Source organism: Ochotona curzoniae, unplaced genomic scaffold (genome assembly GCF_017591425.1).
Source record: "Ochotona curzoniae isolate NIBS_2020 unplaced genomic scaffold, NIBS_Ocur_1.0 scaffold_4683, whole genome shotgun sequence".
Taxonomy (NCBI): Eukaryota; Metazoa; Chordata; class Mammalia; order Lagomorpha; family Ochotonidae; genus Ochotona; species Ochotona curzoniae.
The window spans coordinates 12788433-12809763 of record NW_024467121.1 but is presented as its reverse complement, the minus strand read 5'-3'; the positions used below and the strand labels follow the sequence as shown (position 1 = coordinate 12809763).

Sequence of the window (21331 nt, the reverse complement as noted above, 5' to 3'; positions counted from 1 at the left end):
TTAAAACCATTACCACAATCAAAATACAAATGTAGAATAATATTTATATGGTGTAAGTGACAATGTAGTATATACCACTGACAATATGTTGCATAAAAAGAACACCATAATTACTAAAGCGACTGTCAAGATTGAACGGAATGGCATAAAAATAATTTGATTTTGAAGAATGTTCATAGTGACTTAATAAAAACATAATGACTTCAGACTATCAAGGAGAGTCTATCCTTCAGACTATCAAGGGATAGATTTTAAACAATGATTCAGTAAGTTAAACTAACATTATCTTATACTTTCTGGATAAAATGTAATATGTAATGAACTTTTTGGGTGTCTTAAAAATAAACAGGCACACCAAGTCAGCACAGAATTTGTTCACCAGTGTTAACGCCCAAAAGAAGATTCTTTCCCTCCCCTCTTATTTCAAATAAAGCAGTTCTTAAGAGAGGATAATATACACCCCACTCAAAAACAAACCCGAGTACATTAAGCATCAGAAATGGAACAAATATAACCAGAGTGGCACACAGATTAAAAATCTTTTTGTGCAAACTTGTGCATATGTTCAAGCTATGCTATATATAAACCTATTTAGATCACAATCCAGAAAAACATTTCACGCTTGCATATGTATCAAATCTGTACATCAGCACTCACTAAATTCAAACCTTAAAATTACACTGTTAACAAACCTAGAAATGTTGAAATTCTGCGGCAAGGAAACATTCCTTTGGTTTTAAAGTCTTACCTCTTGTTCTCTGAAGGACTGGTTATTAACGTCTAGGACTCGTATAGTCCTTTTAATGGGTAGGAGACCTCCATTCTCATCATGCGCCACCATGCTTTACCAGTGCTCCTTCAAATCTCTCAAATTAATCCACATCCAAGTCAGCCCTGTCAGGGAGCGCTGCGGAGGCGCAGGGGCTTTTCTTCTGTGGACTCAGCCACCTTTGGCGGCCATGTGCCCATGCCTCTTCCAGCAGAGGAGCTGACTTCTGCTAGCAGCAGGACCAGGCACGCAGACCTCTGGGCTCCGGGGGCGGGCACAGCCAACAAGGCTCGGGGGCGGGGCCGGACGCCCACGTGACTCAGTTAACTGGTGGACACACCTTAGGCGGCTCAGGTTTCCCTGCGCCAGAGAAAGCTCTTTATCAAAAGCTTTGGGATTTCTACAGTAAGAGGAAAAGGAAGGAAGAACCTGGGCTGGCATAAAGCAGAAACGTCTCTTCCGGACTTAAAAAGAGAGGTTCCAAAGGAAAAGGAATTGCTGTTACCTACACCAGCTGCTAAGAGACTGGCAGAAACACTTTTTCTACTGCACCCTAAAGTTTAGGACAGACTTTAGCATGGACAACTTCAGAACTTCAAGAAAACAGTAATTCAGGGTTAAATAACTGTATATTAAAGAAAAGCCACACCTGTGAAACTATGCAGTCTTTCTAAAGAGGTTCTCATCAGTTTTCCTTACGACCAGTCGTGTAAATACAGTAGGCACATTTGCATTCACTTTTTTCCTAAAGTAAAACTGCCAGTAGATTATGGGTAAAGTATAATTGGGTTACTTCAGATATTTAAAGTTTGGTATTTCTCCTTCCCTATGCATCACTGCCTTTCAAGTAAATAAATCACTAGTAACAGAAAAAAGTTTATTTAAAATAAGTTTGGGATTTCTGAGCATTAAGAGAGATTTTTTTTCTGTATATCCTAAATATTATATAACCTACGTCTGCTGGGTGGAAGGCCTGCAAAGAAGATTTTTTCCCCCTTAATACAAAATACTGTACTCTATTTCAAGTGTCAGGATTTTTATATTAACCGTGTATTGCTGTAATGTGGTTCTAGTAATTTCCAACAGCGTTTCTATTTTTAGGATATTTTTAAGCTCAGAGAACTCTGGTACATTTAAGGCACTATTCTAGACACTTAGACTCAGGGAAAGATCAGTTTCATATTTGCTCCTAAAATATTAACAAATCCATGAGTAACAGGACATTACTGAAGAAACAAGATGGCTTTTGCAAATTCCAAAATAAGTTGTATAACTAGTAAGTGCTACGACAGTTTATGAGAAACCACTTTCAAGTTAAGACATGGCTAGAAAAGACTAGGGGGGAAATTTTAAGATGTTACTTCAGTGGGGCCTTGAATGCCACATTATTTTTACAGATTTGAGCAAAAGTGCAACAGGATAAGGGAGTAAACCCACAACGTAGGGTTAAGAGCCATGAGTAGTCAGAGGGAGCAGAAAAGGTTAATGAAAGCTGCAATAAAGTAAGATATATTTGAGGCCTGCACGATGACTCAAAGGCTAAATCCTTCCCCTGCAAGTGTCTCCATCTCATATGGGCACCAGTTTTCTGTTCTAGCTGTTCCACTTCCCACCCAGCTCCCTGCTTAGGGGAAAGCAGTAGAGGATGGCCTAAAGCCTTGGAACCTTTGTGGGAGATCTCGAAAAAGCTCTTGGCTTTTGTTTTTGGATTGGCTCATCTCCAGCCACTGCAGTCATTTGGGAAGTGAACCTGCGGATAGAAAATCTTTCCTTCTGTCTCTTCTTCTCCCCATAAATCTGATCAGCCTTTCTAATAAAATAAATCTTAAAAAAAAAGAGATATCTTTGCATATTTCTAGTTTTGAAGATGAATTGAAGATTACTAGGTACATGCATAAATCATAATCAGGTCACTGCTATGGCACACAGTAGTGGGAAAAGAAAAGGCTATATTCAAGAAATCACAAATGCTTAAGATTTTAAAAATAGAAGAGGCAACTGTTAACACAAATAATTTTTTCATTAGTTTCATTTTAGATATACTGATTCTGACTTGATATTATTTAGGGAGTAGATAGCAATGTGGACAACACCTTGGAAAAGCCTGGGTTAGATTTAGAAAGGACAATCAGATGCAGAGAGTGCAATGGAAGCTTGGGGAGTGAATTAAATGTCTGGGAAAGAAGATGTGGACAAAAGACATGAGCCTAAGGACGCACCTTTGAAGGAATGCCAAGGGAAAGAAAATTTTGTAAAAAGCAATAGAAAAACAAAATTAGAAAAATGTTAATTATAGTAAAGATGCCAAGAAAAAAAATTATCTACAATTTAATGATTACAGTCTCTGAATTATAGTTTTTCTTTTATTTGAAAAGCAGAGTGATGCTCAGTGAAATGAGTCAATCACAAAAGAACAAATACCATATATTCTCTCTTACATAAGGAAACCAACATGGAAAGTGTAACTCTGGTAGTCCAATCCATACTGTTTTTTGATTGTTCATTTGCTTTTTTGGCTGTATCCCATATGTTTTTTTTTTTTTTTTTTCAGTTTGGTTCCTTCCAAATAATGTCTTTTCTCTAGTCAAATTCATCATGTGCTCATGAATTATACGATGGCATCATTTTTCCCAAAAGACTTCTGTGTTTCCTTTTTGTCACTCATGTGTTGCTTACTCAGTGGCACGTTATTTTTTCAAGGCGCTATAATTTGTTGTTGATGTGGCTGTTCTAACTCATACCAGCTGCTGACCTTGTTACATGGCCTCTCACTTATGGTAATGTATAGTGATGGAGTACTGATGTCTATCATATACAGATGTGGGGGTACAATGGAACATGCATCCCTGCATCCAGACGAAAGATGGATTCCCAATGAAACTGTTGGACATGTGTAGACAATGGGATGCAGGACTGTCTGACTTTGTACCAGCAATGCCGGGGTACACTTAAATAAGAAACTGACAGAATTATGCTTCATTATGAAGGACTACACTATTGTAACAAAATGGGAAAAATCTGACAGGGGGTGGGAGTTTGGGGGGGAATCCCAGCCTATACAAAAATGTACCACATAATTCAAAATTCAAAATAAAAATATTTAAAAAAAAAAAGAAAAGCAGAATGAGCAAGAAAGACATCAAGTACCAACTTCCACTTTGATTTCTGGTTTAGTACCCAAATGCCTTCAACAGCCAAGGCTGAGGCCAAGAACTGGGAACTCAATCCAGTTTCCCATGTGGATGGCAGGGATTCAAGGTCCTGGACCATCACCAGCTGTTTCCTGAGGCCTGCATCTTCAGAAGGCTGCATTTGGAGGCACAGTGAGACTTAGATCCGGGTACTCTGATATGGGATGTGGGTACACCAAGAGGCATCTTAAATGCTGTGCCAAAAGCCCTACCCAGTGACTATAAGTTTAATGTACATCTTCAATGTGCTAGCTCAGTGCAATACAGACAGAGGTAAACATAACAGAGTTTGAAGTAACTAGAAAAGTAATGGTCATGGGTTACTTACAATGACAAATAATTGATAAAAGCAATTTACTGAGGTTTGCAGCAGGACAAAGCTACTCAGTGCAGAAAGGGCCACTGCTGCCTTTCTATACCTACAAATGTGCTTCATATTTTGGATTCTGTTGTCTAAAGAGAACATATTTTTCTAAAAAAAAAAACAGGGGCTGGTCACATTTCATTATTTTCTACACGTAGACAAGATGTGTACAGTGTTTTGCTTTAAGTACAGATGATATACTCTATATATTTTAAAATATATTGCTATCTTTTTTTAAAAAGATTATTTATTTATTGGAAAGTCAGATATACAGAAAGGAGTAGAGACAGAGAGGAAGATCCTCCGTCCGATGATTCACTCCCCAAGTGATATATTGCTATCTTTTAAAAAATACGTTTATTTTTATTGGAAAGGCAGATTTAGAGAGAAAGGTCTTCTATCTGCTGCTTCACTTCCCAACTGGCTGCAATTGCTGGAGCTGAAGCCAGGATCCAGGAACTTTCTCCAGGTCTCCCACACAAGTTCAGGGTCCCAAGGCTTTGGGCCATCCTCCACTGCTTTCCCAGGCCATAAAAGGGGGCTGGATGGGAAGTGCCGCAGCTGGGACACAAACCAGTGCCCAAATGGAATCCCAGCACTTGCGAGAGGAGGATTAGCTAGTTGAAACATTGCAACAGACCCTTCAATCTATTTCTATATAATTATAGTGGAGTCAGATAGAAACTGTGGCTTCAGGAACCCTAATTTTATAGGTAACAGCACTCATTTGCCTATGTTCTCAAAGCTAAGAACTGTGTATCCCAGCCCCCAGCCAGGTTCATGAGCTTCATGTGGCTGAGTGAAGGACAGTGGTGAAAGAAAGGTAGCAAATGAATCTGGCCTGCTAACTTCTATTGCAACTTACCTTCTAGACAACCAGATAACATACGCTAACTTCTAGCATGTGTCCTGGAACATATCAGGTGCTCAGTACCGGTGGTAGAACTGACTTTCAAAATTAAGTTTCTTGAGTTCCAGGCTATTTATTTAGTTTAATGTTCATTAAATAACTGCCAACATTCAATGCGGATATAAACCATAAGCAAAGTCGAGACTATCTTTCTTAGAGCACTTGCATAATGAGATGCAGCTCAGGCAAACTATAGCAGTTCTAGCTGTTAAGTTTAGAAGAAACTGTATTTCCTTATTTTGTTGTTGTTAAATTTTTATTTTGAATTTTTTGGTACAATTTTGTAGATTGATTTCCCCTCCCCAAAGATCCCACCCCCGACTGATTTTCCCCACGTTGCTACAATGGTATAGTCCTTCACAGGAGTCATGATTCAATCGGTATGTTATTTACATGTGCCCCGACACTGCTGGTACAGACAATCTCAGACAGTCCAGCATCCCACTGCCTACATTTTTCCGACAGTTTCACTGTGAGTCCATCTTTAATTTGAAAGCAGGGATGCACATTGCATTGTATCCCCATATGTGGATGTGGTAATCTCTATTACTCCATCACTATACATTCCCATAAATGAGAAGCCACAAAATAAGGCCAACAACCGGTATGAACTAAAACAACAGCAAAATTACAGCACCATGGAATCGAAAAAATGTGCCACAGAATAACCAATGCATGGGCGACAAAAAGAAAACACAAAAGTCAGAAGAGATCATATTTCAATCAATGGTAACACTTTACCATGTTTTGAATAGCAAGTATAAATTAGGTAGTAAAGTATTTCTTTTTAAATTTTGCTTTAAAATTTTCAGTTTTTAAACAGATTCAATATAGTTCACAGATACAATTCTAAGAATATTATGATACTCCTTTCTTTCATCCCTCTCCAGCCAATAATATTTTACAATATAGTTTACAAATAGTAAAACTGAGGCACAGATTGTTTTTGCTTTGTAGAAAACGGAATTTGAAAATTAAAAAAACACAGCTTTTCAAAAATAATAATGCAGCTTCATAAAATCATTACATTTTTGCCAAAAGTACTTGTTACACACTGTCAGTTTCCCTCCGCTATAAAAAGATTGCTGGGCTGCTTGCCATTGCAGTTCCTCCAACTGGAAAACAGACTTCTGCTGCCCTCTTCAGGGAGCATTGTGAAATGCAACCATCAACGTGTTTTTAACTTTGTAATTAAACTGTACTACATAATACAATGTAAGCAACAATAAAAAAAAAAAAAAAAAAAAGAAAATCATACAGACGAATGAACGCATAAACAATCTTTTAAGTTGTAGAACAATATGGGTCATACTATACTTTGTATTTTCAGTCCTTGAAATGCCTTCATGTTTTATTACTGAGAATTTATTTAAAGATTGTGTAAATACATAAGATTCCATGGCTCATAGGAAATATTTTAAGGGTTTGTTTTCTAAATACAAGAAAAGTATATTCTATTTAAAAACTCTAGAGTTCAGGCCCAGCGCGGTGGCACAGTGGTTAAGGTCCTCGCCTTGCACGCCCGGGATCTCATATGGGCGCCAGTTCTAATCCCGGCGGCCCCTCTTCCCATCTAGTTCCCTGCCTGTGGCCTGGGAAAGCAGTTGAGGACAGCCCAAAGCTTTGGGACCCTGCACCCGCATGGGAGACCCAGAAGAGGCTCCTGGCTTCGGATTGGCATAGCATCGACCGTTGCGCTCACTTGGGGAGTGAAACATCGGACGGAAGATCTTCCTCTCTGTCTCTCCTCTCTGTATATCCGCCTTTCCAATAAAAATAATAAAATAAATCTTTTAAAAAAAATTCTAGAGTTCAAGATTACAAATATCACTACATAATTCTCTGAACATAAGTCAGCTAGAATTTAAAGTCCTAATAAAAATTGGAAGTAACAACTGAAAAATAAAAATTAAGAAACCACAGTACAAAATATTTAATAACAAGTTAAATACAAATGAGGCAGTTACATTTGGGCTAGATAAGAATGAAATAAATCATTAGTGAAGTTACTTGCATGTAGATTCGCATTCTTAAAAAAATTTGGATTACAAATTGGAAAGTCCCCTAGTTTTAAGAATTTGCTTTGGGAAAAGATCATCAGTATAGACAAATTAAATGCTATTAAAAAGAATCATAAACCAAACTGACAAGCTAAGAGGTTTGGTATTATAAAGGAAATGATTCTTTTTTCACTGAAGACACAAATAGCAAGTCACATAAAGGATAAGTGCTAGTGGTGACGTTTAACCTTAAGGACAAAGGATTATGAATAATTCCCAGTATAACATAAGATGAACACTTATTTTAGTTAACAGGAGGTGCTGCCCATTTCTCATGAATTGCTGAGAGCCCAAACTGAAGAGAAAATGTTACTATCCCAGCCTCCTTCTCTAAGCCTATTCTAACTTCAGGCACTGCTGCAGCAATGAGCTTCATATACATGTAACCTCACAGCAGTACTCCATGTCAGCTGCCCTTGTGCACCTGCTGTCTTCAACCTGTACTTTTTGGATACTGCTGTGTGGCACCTGCAAATGCATAGCCCAGGAGTGTGAGGGACGGGCATCCGAAGGGCTACAGTTGACTAATGGAATATGGAAACTAATGAATAAGCCTCCATCCCCTGACTTCATTTCCTTGAGAAGACAATTGTGCAGTGTCCTACACAGCTCTTCAGAGGGTCCCAGCAAGATCGCCTCTAGTTGCCCCACAGCAATGACTATCACAATGTCTGACTTGACACAAACCACTTTGTTTTTGTACTGTAATCCTGTTCCCTGGGATCATACCTTAAGAGAGAATTTCTGTCTTAATTCAAATTAATCTGTCTTAAATTAATTATTAGTTTGCTCCAGCGTTTCCTAGTCCTTTGCTGAGATCTATCCTTTTGGTTCTATCACTAATAATTTAATTAAATACCTAACAAGTTTTAGTCTTTAAAGAAAAAATGATAGAGCAGTTAACATATCAAAGAGAAAATCAAAGACAAAGTCTACAATAAACTGAAGAGACAAAGTTTCTTGTTAAACCTCAAAATATGACAAGAGAGTGACAAATCAGACAGTTGTGATTCCCATGGTATCAGCACTTGTGAATGAAAAAACAGAGGAAAGGCCACTAAGTTCCAATAGATCTTCAATAGCATGTTAAGTCTGAGAACTGCAACCTCACCTGGGAAGTAAAGGCAACAAAAACATTATTCAAAAAGGTACTGAATAAGCTGGGTTATATAAACTCTCAAAATTAACCCTGATGACAGAGGTGAAATCAAAAGAGCACAAAAGCAAAGATAAAATCAAAGAGGGATGCAAAATGAAAAATATCAGAAGGTATGAGGCCACATATATAAAAATACATGTAGGGTGACTGTTACAGAGCACCATGCTGGTCTGCCTGCTTGGGATACCTGCATTCCAAACCGTTGGTGCCTGGGGTGAATCCCAGCTACTCTATAGTTCAGATACAGTGGACCATGGCTCAATCACTAGGGTTCTGGCCACCCACCTATGACAACTGGATGGTGTTCCCAACTCCTAGCTTTTGCCTGTGTATTGTGGGTACCTGAGGAACAAATCAACAGAAAGATCTGTCTGTCACTCTGCCTTTTGTAAGTAAATGAAATCTTAAAACAAATAAAAATCAGCTGTGAATACAACAGAGGTGGGAGCTCTAGAGCTGAGAAGCTATAAAGGATCCCAAGGCCTCCTCACCTAAAAATATAGAGAAGCTTACATTTAACAACAATTATGAGCACCATTTAAAGCTATCAGAAGAAAATAGGAAATGTGGAATAATGTCTTTGTAGCATAAAATAAACTAAGAAAACCCTTCCATAATGAAAAATGTACTCCCCTTCAAGATGACCAACATACATATTTTTTATATAGCACAGAAAAAAAAAAAACACAACTCTGCCTATTTTAAAGTGCTTTACTTTAATAAAGCAGCAAGATTACCTTCAGATCCAGGCTGCTAAGACTCACAACATCATCATCTTTCTCTCTTCGTTTTCTTTTCTGTAAGGAAAAAAAAAAATCATTCTCAAATAGAAAGAATTCATATCACCCCATTAAAGAACGAGTCCATGCAATTAGAAAACCACTTCTAAGCAGTTAAGCCTTTGTGCTCCAAAGGAAATCATTTTGATGAGAGACATTCACACACATTCTAAATAGTACTAACCCCCAACTAGCTATCTTGTGCTGTGTTGTGATTCTACCCTATTAGAAAACGTATTTTTTTAAAAAGCCTTCCAGGACAGAGTTTTAAGGTAAGTCAAAGGCTATGAGAACTTGTTAGAGAAAAGGTGAAATACATTTTATACAGAAAGACAACTAGTTATTTATATTTTTTAAAGGAATACATATTGTTTATCCTATTGGAAGGGTAGGGGGTCCTTGCACGAAAATAGAGTATCTTTTGTTCCTGGCTCAGATTTGCTGCTTGAAGCAGATTTATTAACTGATCACCCAGGATTTAGCAGATGAACACCTAGGTTGCTGGAGAACTTGAGTGTAATCATAAAGCTCCTCTAGCACTAACAGTAGAAAAACTACAAATCTACCATTTCTGGTTCATTGAGCATGCATGCTTAAGTAGTAGTTATTTCAAATAGCCTTTCAGAGCCTGGTACAATGACTCAATTGGCTACTTCTCCCCTTGCATGCACCAGGATGCCATATGGGTACCAGTTTGTGTCCCAGCTGCTCCATTTCCCACCTAGCTCTCTGCTTATGGCACTGAAAAGCAGTGGAAGATGGCCAAAGCCTTTGGATGCTTGGGAGACCCAGAAGAAGCTCCTGGCTTCAGATCAGCTCAGCTTCAGTTGTTGCAGTCATTCTGGGAGTGAACCATATATGTATCTTTAAAAAAAAAAAGTAAAAAGAGAGAGGGAAAAAAAACCTTGCAGGTTACTTGTGACAGTCTAATTCTTGTAAACTTGTAAAAATGATCCCTCAGGGCTCCCCACCAGTACCTTTCCTGTCCTTACATGGGAAACTGCTGGTAATCAAAATCAAATTGAGCAGGACAAGGTCAATAGAGAAAAGAAAAACAAAAGACTGACTCTAGACAGAAGTAGGAAAATTAACAAAGCTAGAAGGTCTTACAAAGTAAGAAAACACGAAACAACAAAGGAGATTCTGGGAAGTTAAAACAGCTATTTTTGAATCAAGTCTCCTTATGAAAGTTTAGGAAAGCCAAATGCACATCCAAAATAAACAAAATTATAGTCAAATCTTATACAAAATCATTCTAAGAAAAAAAGGATAAAAGACAGAATAGCACTCAATTTGGCAGGGATGGAGAATGTCTGGCCTATGGACCATGTAAGGTCCACAAATTCACTTGGTCTGGCCCTGTCAAGGCAACCCCAAGTGGGACTCAAAATTCAATAACTGAACTCCACAGAGACAACACTGGAAATAACAGCCAGATGAACACTATGCGCTTGTGTCTCACTACAGAAAATTAAGCATGAACGAAGGAGATTCTACGAAGCGAGAGCCAAAAACTCATTGTGCAGCCTGGTGTGATGGCTCAATGGCTAAATCCTCACCTAGACCTGGCTCTTCCACTTCCCATCCAGCTCCCTGCAAGCAGTGAAGAATAACTCAATGCTTTGGGATCCTACACCCTCATGGGAGACCCAGAGGAAGCTCTGGGTTTCATATTGGCTCAGCTCCGGCCATTGCAGCCATATGGGGAGTGAACCAGTAGATGGAAGATCTTTGTCTCTTCTCTGTAAATTTGATCTGTCTTTCCAATAAAATAAGTATTTTTCCCCTTAATTCACTGTGTATAATCTTGGGACAAACTTGATGGGAGGCACCTGAGGGCCCAAATGCTTCCATCACCTTTTAGTTTTCTAAGAAGTACTCATTCTAAGTACTCAAGAGAGATGGAAGATCATGTCTGCTAAAGAGAGGAGACGATGTGAAGATGTGGCAAAGGTGGACAAAGACTTGTTATGAAATAGAAACAAAAATCTATATTTCTCCGACAGTAGAGACAAAAAAGAAGTTCAAAGATCCCAGTGCACCCAAGAGGCCTCCTTTGGCCTTTTTCTTGCTCTAAGTACCACACCCTGCCTATCCATTGGTGATGCTGCAAAGCAACCGGGACAGATATGGAGTAACACTGCTGCACATGACCAGCAATGTCATGAAAGCAATTCTGCTAAGCTGAAGGAAAAATACTGCACTCAAAGAAAACCTAACGCAGCAAAAAAGAGTCACCAAGGCTGAAACAGCAGGAAAAAGGAGAGAAGGATGAGGAAAACAAGGAGGGAGATGGTAATACTGGGTCTAGTACAGGGTTGTGTGCGTGTGTGTATGTATCAAGCTTTAACCCTGCTCCTTTTACATAATTCAATCTCTTCAAAGAAAAAATTGAAATGCAAGGCTGTGTAACATTTGGTTTTGAACTGTAAACTGTACCGTGGCTTTTTAAATTTTTGGTATAATTTATACATACAGTTTGCAGGTTGTAAATTAGCATGGGAATTTAAAGCCGGTTCCTGTTGGTGCACAACTTAAATTAATTATATATGGAAATGACAGTTTTTCAACCTTTAGCTGCCTCTGATACAGCTTTTGTATGAAATAATTATTAACTAAAATCTCAGTAACAGCAAACAAAACAAAACAAAGCTGCAGTTGTTTTGCATTAAAAAATTGTTTTTTTATTTGAAAGTCAGATTTGCAGAGAGAAGGAGAGAAAGAGAAAGATCTTCCGTCTTCTGGTTCACGCCCCAAGGGGCCAAAACAGCTGGGGCTGACTGATCGAAAACCAGGAGCCATGAGCTTCTTCTGAATCTCCCACGCAGGGTGCAGGGTCCCAAGGCTTTGGACCATCCTCAACTGTTTCTGCTGGTCACAAGCTGGGTGGAAAGTGAAGCATCTAGGATTAGAACCAGTGCTCATATGGGATCATGGTGGATGCAAGGTGAAGACTTCAGACATTAGGCAACCTCACCAGGCCTCTATTTTGTTAACATTTTGAATGTTTCTAAGTAAACACATTTTTTTTCACTAGAAAAAAACTTCACAAAATTCAATAAAACTACAGTAAACTAATTTTTAAGTTGATAATTTTGTATGATCAATGAATGTTATAAATATCCAAAGGTCTCTCAGTGGAAAAAAAGGCTTCACACGTCTGAATTAGGGAATGAAGGCACATCAGAAAGAAATTCTCAAAAAGGCAGAGCAAAATTTATAATACGCCATTTCAAATCAAGTTTAAGGATATTAAGATGATCTAAAGAACAATATAAAAAAGAATCAGAAAAACTAAAAATTAAGGTGACAGATCTCAAAAAATCCTTACTGATTCAAGTCATATGCCGTAGATGCAGGAAACCATGAAAAATATGATCCAAAATCCTCCCATGTATATCTCTGCGCTTAGCAAATAAGAATCTAAATAAAACACAAAGGGAAACAGGCTACGGGGGGGGGAGGCTGGGGATGGGAGGGCTCACTAGTGGAAGAAAAGGGAGGAGTGGGAGGAATGGCAAACAAAAAGAAGAAGGCATGTCTGCTTGCACATCTGAAAGTGCATGCACACAGGAGGGGTGGGAAGACCTAGAACAGGCTCTGAAACAGCTGACTGTAAGTTCCTTCAGTTATTTTCAGGTTTTGTCTTTCATATTTGTTGCTTCAATCTATCCAACATCTATTTTCATGTGTATGTGGTATTAGGTAGCAGAGCTAATTCCCCCATTCCTAACAGCATTTGTTCAGAGTCTCACTCTTGTGTCAGTCTGTGATATAAGTTTTCATGTACATGTGGAGTTGTTTCTGGATTTTTAATTTTGTTGCATTTTCTGTCTCCTTGCCCATATCACACTCTATGTTAGTAACTATCACAGTGAGCCTGCACACTGTTCCGTTCTGGGCTATGTATTCTCCCCACATGACCTGTACATCGATTAAATTCGAATGAGACAACTATTAAAAATGCCCTGAATTTATGAACTAATATGCATGGATTTATTGTATTTTATTTAATTTATGAAGTTTATATTTTATGATCTTACTGACTTCACACAATACTCAATTCTCACCAGTTAATTTGACATTGCGTGTTCTTTTAATTTTTTTTTTTTTGCAAGCTTTCTCATAAAGGCTTCATAATCTCCAACAGGAATTCAACACATGTAGAAAAGAACAGGCTACATCAGCTCTTCAGTACACACAGGTAAATTCTGACAAACAAGACACACTCCTGCTATTTCCCCCAAATACAAAAAGCATAAAAATTACATCTTATTTGTATACACTTTAGTTGTATATGTGTATTATCAGGTAATGATTTTAAGTATAAAAAAACAACTTTCTAGTGTCAATTTACACAAATTAAATGTACAAATAATATTGTCACACCATTCTTAGATAATTAATAGCAGAAAATCATATGTTATATTTTACTTTATATTTCCAACCAAGAAAAAAAAAGCTGTTAGACTATTTACAAAAAGATATCTTATGATACACATGCTTACGGACATACACTCCTATGGAAGCACAAACAGATATGATTACTTTGCAAAATATCTTTTATATTTACTTAAAATAACAGGGCAATAGAAAATCTGCCCTCCAAATACTCAGCAGTACAGACAACCCAATTATATGTTATACCGAAAACACCCCAAAACAATTCTATCTAATGCTTTGGAATAAAACATACAGCTATCTACTCACCAAAGTGAAATCCCAGTGGGGGCCGGGTGTTAGAAATGTGAAAGAGCTACCTCTCCGAAGGGAATATCTGTTAATATAAAATAAAATTAAAACAAACAGTAAGCAAAGTTAGTTCAGTATAATAACAAAAGTGCTGGTGAGATAACACCACATTTCATTCCTGGCTCCAGGCCTGCACCTGGCCTCGCCTGGTCACCTCAGGCATTCAGGGAGTTGAGCCAGTAGACAGGTGTTAGCTCTTCCCCTGCTTGCTCTATCTCTTTCCATCTGTCTTTCTACCTTCAAATAACTACACTATAAAATTTTGTAAGATAAGTTTGGTGTTGATGTGAAAAAAAAATTGAAATCAGAAAAATGAGGGGGTCTTCAAAATATTCTCAGAAGTGTTTATCACAAAAAAGCATTGATTTAAAAAAATTTTGTACCTAAATAAATGTATTTTAATCTAAAAAAAAGTGTCCAAGCCATCCAACTTTAGAAATAAGAGATGATGTGTAAAAACAAAATAACAAAACAAGGCACAGACTCTGGTCATTATGATTATCTTCATGGTGAAAGAACCTGTAAAAAATTAGGGCAGATTGGGCCTGATGCGGTAGCCTAGTGGCTCAAGTCCTAGCCTTGCATGCCTCAGGATCCCATGTGGGCACCAGTTTCTGTTTTGGATGCACCACTTCCTTTCCAACTCCCTGTTTATGGCCTGGGAAAGCAGTAGAGGATGGCCCAAAGCCTGGGGATGCTGCAGCCGCATTGGAGACCCATAAGAGGCTCCTGGCTTTGGATCGGCTCTGGCCATGGAAGCCACTTGAGGAGTGAGCCAGTGAAGGAAGATCTTTCTCTCTGTCTCTTCTCTTTCTGTAAATCTGACTTTCCATTAAAAATAAGTAATTCTTTAAAAAAATATTCTTTAAATTATTTTTAAAAATTCTTGAAAAAAATAAGTAATTCTTAAAAAAAAAAACATATTTCCTTTTAAAAAAGGAAAGATTATTTTAAAAAATCCACCAAACTAATCTAAGTTTATCTTGGAAATGCATGCATGAAAATCTAGTAATATTTTATATTGTGTTAATAGGCTAAATAAATTAACTTTTTAGCAGATACAAAAATTTTGATAAGAGATATTCTTAAAGTAACAGATATTTGCATTTCACTTTATTATGCCTTTCTGATTTAAAAAAATTACAACCAAATAAAACAAATGAAAAAGTTTTAAGTATATCTGAGACAAAATTCTCAAGTGAGAATATGACTAAGCTTTGCTCTGTAGCATTTGAGTGGCAGACTCTCCTTTGGCGTTTCATTTCCATTCAGTGTAAAGAAATTAAGCAATAAAATCCTATGACAAAACCTGTCTTCCTTTCTAAAACAAATGTACATATTTCTACATATTTTACAAATATGTAAATCACAGACCACAGCTAGCACAGGTGTAGACTTGAGACATAAATGCATAGAGTAAAACAAATAATCTTTCCCTTGGGGAACAAAATGCAGGCCAGCCAATGACAAAAGCAACAACACAGAAGCATGTGGAGGCAAGGGAGTCAGCTGTTATCATGGAGGTGTAGGAGAGACTCAGAGGCAGAGCGTGAAGTTGTATACTAACAGTGAAAGGGAAGGCCTCAGGTTGGCCTCAACTGAGACTGTTGGCAGAAGTGGCAGGAGGGATAACTAGAAGCAGGCAACCTATTGTGACTGATGTTAGATACACACTTGACTTGCTATACTTAGTTCTAAATTGGAAAAAAGACAAGAATTTGGAAATTGGTAGTTCTTAATGAAATCCTCAGCTTTTGTCAAGCTACTGCCCATTCACCTGGCTTTACTCTTGACCTCCACATTGGTCTCATTCACCCTAAGTCATGAAAACATGGCAAGTGATTGTCATTCTTGAGAAAATTTACAAGTTTTTCCAAGATGTAAGAGCTCCTATAGTTTTGTAAGTAAATAGAGAATTTTGTTTCTATTTGAGAAGGCACACGAAGGAAAATGACTCTAAGGGGAAAGAGGAAATCAGGAAATCACAGTAGGATACTTCAAAAAGTTCATGAAAATGGAATGAAGGTAAAAAAATTTATGCAGTTTTTCCCTAAAATACATTTTTCACAATCTTTTAATGGCCCCTTGTATACATGGACTGAAATTTATTTTGTATCAAAATTAATTCATCTTTACTTCAATTTCCGTGAGGTTTTTAAAGTACCTTCCTATACTGTATGACTTCTCAAAGGTTATTTAAAACCAAAGAGAGTAAATCTCCCTGTATCTTTATTTTCCATAATTGCAATTTCTTAAGATAAATGCAGATCTGAAAATATTGTTCTGACTCTTTGAAGACAGAAATATCATAGTCACATAATTTTAATCACAGTATACTGCTATAGTTCGTTTTAGTTATTGCTGTGAGCACATCATTGTGCTTAATTTGAAATTAAATTTTTGTAGTGGGAAAAACAACATATGTTAAAGTTTGAACCAGTGTTGGATTTTAGGCATCTCCTACAAGGAAAGACTACCATCCAAACACTCACACACATTAAAAGTAGTATTTTAGGTAGCACTTAAAATACTCCTTGAAAACTTCATTTTATGGGGCCTGCATTATGGTGACACTGGCTTCCCATATGGGTGCCGGTCCACATCCACTTCTGATCCAGCTTCCTTCCTCTCACCAACAAAGGACACCTGAAAGAAGCTTTGGGTTTCTTCTGCCTGACCCAGGTCTGGTCCTGGTGGCTAACTTAGAAATGGACTAGAAGATGAAAAAAACCTCTTTCCCCTCTCTCTAATTTGACTTCGAAAGTAAAAAAAAAACAAAAAACAAAACAAACAAACAAACAAAAAAACAAAAAACAACTTACAACCAAAAGCCAAACAAACGAAAATCCATTTTTTTAGGTATTAAGCAAAGTATTATGAAAAATCACAAAACCAAAGGTACTAATTTATCTTCCAGAATGACTTATATTGACTTCAGAATGGAATTTATTTCTGAAATCCAGAAAGAAAAATAGTGCTTAAAAATATTAGGGTTAGCGCACTGAAAACTGGTCCAGATTTGATAAGATTCTTTTCAGGGCTATTTATCATTGGTTTTACAGCAATACTATTTTTTTTTCCTATTTTAAGAACAAATATCTGTTTATTTTGAATGCCCATGGGAAAAAGGAACCCAAAAAATAAATCATGCCCAGAAAGTCTGTAAGAGAATGCCAATTTTCCTAACTCTTGGAAAAACATTCACTCACTTTTCAGAGGTCAGACTAAAAACAAACAGTTATTTTAAATCCTTATGGGATAAACATTCAATTTCATAAAATATTAAGATTACAAGTGACCTTTCCAGAAGATACGCAAGACATTGTCAGGGGAGCATAAAGGTTGAAATGGAGAGAGAGCACAACAATTTCTGTCCATATTGTGAAACGTTTCTGATCCACTGATCCAATGTGTTTTCATATGTCCAAATAACTAAAACATGTAAGGACAAAAATAAACTAACATGTTATGAAACTTGTTTTGTATATTAAATTGTATTTCCTGTTTAATTGCACTGTGATTTTCCCTGGGGCTCAAACACATATGCTTTCATCATTTCAGATATGTATGAATAATATAAATTATTTTTATGCCAAACTAGTTTTAACTTTAAAAAGCTTAACTAAAATGATAAAAGCTGCTGCTCAAAGGGAATAGTTATAGAGCACAGTGCTGAATATTTTGCTTTGGAAACTTGCATCTCATATTGGACTGTGTGTACGTGAACCCTATCTCTATTCCTAGTTTCAGCTCCTTCTTCATGAATACTCTAGAAGGTAGTAGATCATAGCTGGGTTATTTCGGCTCCTGGCTTTGGCCTGGCCCACCCCTGGCTGTGTGGCATCTGGAAGAATGAACCAGATCTCGCTGTCTTCTCTGCCTTCCAAATAAATAAGCTAAATAATTGATGAAAAAAATCTATTAGAAAGTTAAATCTCCTTAAAAACAACAGGAACTCTCTGATCTGAGTTTATAGAAGTGCTAGCTTGGGCCCAGTGGTGTGGCCTTGCCTTGAACATCCCCTTACAAAAGTGAGGGGGTTGCAGACCCATGTGGGCCTCTGATTTGATTAGGATGGAGAGGGTCAGCGTGAAGGAAATGTTGGGATGGCATAATATTAATGCAAGAACCTAAAATACATTTAGCAGAGACAAAACCAGGCTCATAATCCTTTATTTAACTTGGTACAAATTTAAGACAGTAAGCAATCTTTCCTGGTATTTGCACATTCTCCCGATCTCTATTCTCTAGCTCACTCTCTAGCCTGTTTCTCACTCGGATGGCCACCAATTTAACAATTAGCAGTGGATGTGTCTAGAAATGAGTTTCAACCATGTGGGACAGGCTGACTAAAGCACGGGCCTGCAGACTGAGTAGTGCACACACACACACACACACACACACACACACACACACACACACACACACTCTCACTCATACAACCCAATACCCATGCTCACAAATTTCACTTTATATCCCTGACTGAATCATGTTATATTCCTTACCTAATCATTTCCTTTCTCTGAAAATACCTATTGAATTGAATTGAAATACCTATTTCAATTTCTTCTCTCTTAACAGTTATAATACTCTTTCATTTTCAAGTATGACTACACCTTTTTACCCCATACATTTACACTGTCCAACCTACCAACCTGCCACACAACCTGTTTTTCTCATTATAATGGAAAAGCTGTACTATCTGCAGCCAAACACCCTCCATTTATACGTTGGGTCCCATCTTCTCTACTGTAAAAAGCAGCCAGAGAAAACACAGTAATCTTATACAAACAAGAACTGCCTGAGATACCAACATTCCACACAGACATCAGATGTTAACTTTTGATCTAGCTCCCTGTTAATGTGCCAAGGAAGACAGCAAAAAATGGTTCAGGTACTTGGCCCTGCAACCCACGTGGGAGACCTGGATAAAGTCCTGCGTCTCTGGTTGTGACCGCTAGGAAGTGTGAATCAATGGATGCAAGAAATCCCTCTCCCTCCAATTTTGCCTTTCAATAAATAAAGAAACAAACCTTTACATCTTTTGACATTAAAACGTTAGTAGATTAAATGTTACAATTAAAAAGATAGAAATTGTCAGGGAAAGATTCCTTATGGATAAAGTAGTAATAAATTATGGTTGTCTTGAGAAAAAAAGAATTGTGTGATCAGTTGTGAAGTTCCTTTTTGTAATATACCATTTTTTACTTGAACAAGGAAGAGTTATTATTTGGACTTTAGTTCTTTTATTCTAAAATGAACTACTGGAAATGATCAGGAAATGAAAAAAATGTTAATGTTAAAATGAAAATCATGTCTGAAAAACTAGTATCATCACTTTGAATATGACGCCTTTCCAATCCCAAAATGCTCTTTGTATGACATTGGTAGTGATATTAACAATTGTGCCCCTACTTTGCTCCTGCTCAGCTCAGTCACCCTAGCTCCTGACAACAGCTAGCATCCCACAAGCAGGGAGGGAATGAGCAAATACAGGACTAGAAGCAGGCCAGACTGGCTCCACTCCACAGCATCCTGCTAGATCATGCACACTAGATGATCAGAAGTGTTTCTCTTTCCCACAACCACACATGTTATTTTGTTTCTTCTTTTTACACCCTGTTGCTCAAGGAATCACTAGACTGTCTTTTAACCAACTTTGCATAGGCCGATACAAGTCTCTGATCATACATGTTCCAGCCTAACACTCCTCACCAATACCATAAAACAAAGATTGAGATATTGGGGCTGAGCAGCAGTGACCACAGTATCCTGCCAAAGCCAAGCAGACACTCCCATCCAAGGATGGCTGGAATGCTGCCTGTCAACACCTGCCATGATCTATCCAGAGACTGAAGTTTCTCATCCAGAGCAACCCTCAGAGACTCGCATTCCTGTGAGCCTCAGAACTCAAGCCACCTTTTCAATAGGACTTCTGATAAGTAACCCCTCCCTCTGTTCCTGTGCCATCCACACTCAAATGTAAAACAATAAAAAATTTAACCAAACTGTTAACCAGCTTCTTTTGCAGGGCTCCAAGCCTCTCTAGATCTCCCATTCCTCCCCCACCAGCTTGACACTGCACCCAGACTCGGGCTGAAGAAACCATGGAGGAAAATGATGCCCATTTTTCTTTATATATAACAAAAGGAAGGAATGCATAGGATCCTAGCTTCGGCCACCAAAGTCAGGTGGGCAAATCCTGAGGTTGTCATGAAGCCTGAGAAACTCCTCCTGCCACAAAAATTACACTGTGGGTGGATCTCAGGCAGATCTGGGGAGACGCAGGACCCAGGTTCTACTCACCACCACCATCTTAGTTGGGGGAGCCCAGGTGAGTTTGAAGCTGGAGGAACAGATGCTAGACTCCCCCAGCTACCTGGCAGCTGCTGGGGGGGACCCGAGCCAAGCCTGTGGGCTGCCTGACAATGTGCTTTGGAATTTTGGGAATGTGGGGCTTACAGGGAGTCTGAGAGATGGCACAGGTGGGGAATCATCAAGGACTTTAGGGCTCAGATCCAGGTGAGGAATGACTTCTCTGGAAATTTCATGGACAAGGCCACTCTACTTGAAGGGCTACAATATGGAACCCATCAGAGAATGTCAGGAAAGGGAACAGGTTATGTGAGGTCGGGCCATGAAGTCAACAAATATGTGGGTGAATCAGGTCTGGAAGTAGAATTTGCAGGTCAAAATATGGGTTCACCCATGTGGAACAGCCATATCTGTTGGTATGTGCAAGTACTGTGGCTGGGAATAGGCCTGGTTGGGGACTAAGCAGACACCTTGGCTGGGCAGGAATTCCCATTGGTGAATGCGAGTTGCAGGGAATCCGTGCATTGTCCTGGGCTGAGCATTGCTTCAGTCTCCCTCAGCATGGATTAGACCTAAGCACCCACTAGTACTCATGCGAGTCAGGGTAGGTATAGAATGGGCTAGACTAGGTCTTGGATCCTGCTGAACCATGTGAGAATTGTGTCTGGGTATGGCCCAGGTGTGGATGGGTTGCAACACCCAACAGTAAGAACCAGAAAGGGTATAGGCCAATTGGGCAAGGACACCATCCCTGCCAGGACAACAAGTGGACAAACCCAACCTGGGCCAGGGACCCACCAGTATGTTCACGATCTACCACTGGGAAGAGACCAGATAGAGGAGTCTGGTAAACTCTTTGTCAAGTTGCAATACCCACAGGTAAGTGCAAGAACTAAGCCAAGGGGCAGCCCAACCCAGACCAAGTTACAGTACCTGCCAGCATACATGGTGGTCAGGTCAGGGAGTAGGCCAGGTTGGGCCAGTACATAACATTCAATGGCAGATCTGAGATCCAGGATGGGGTGCAGTAGG

At 38.5% G+C, this 21331-nt stretch overlaps 1 protein-coding gene across 2 annotated transcripts in view; it reads right to left on the bottom strand.

The window, feature by feature from the left end:
* NET1 (neuroepithelial cell transforming 1) overlaps positions 1-21331 on the bottom strand; it is a 37636-nt gene that overhangs the window by 12152 nt on the left and 4153 nt on the right. Inside the window, exons 2-3 of one of the 2 annotated variants that reach the window (XM_040968329.1) lie at positions 13943-14009; positions 9191-9250 (exon numbers count right to left, since the gene is read on the bottom strand). In XM_040968329.1, coding sequence (XP_040824263.1) covers positions 9191-9250; positions 13943-14009 — 127 coding nt within the window. Of the gene's footprint in view, positions 1-748; positions 1020-9190; positions 9251-13942; positions 14010-21331 lie in introns of those variants that run through there. The other variant, XM_040968330.1, reaches the window with a different exon arrangement.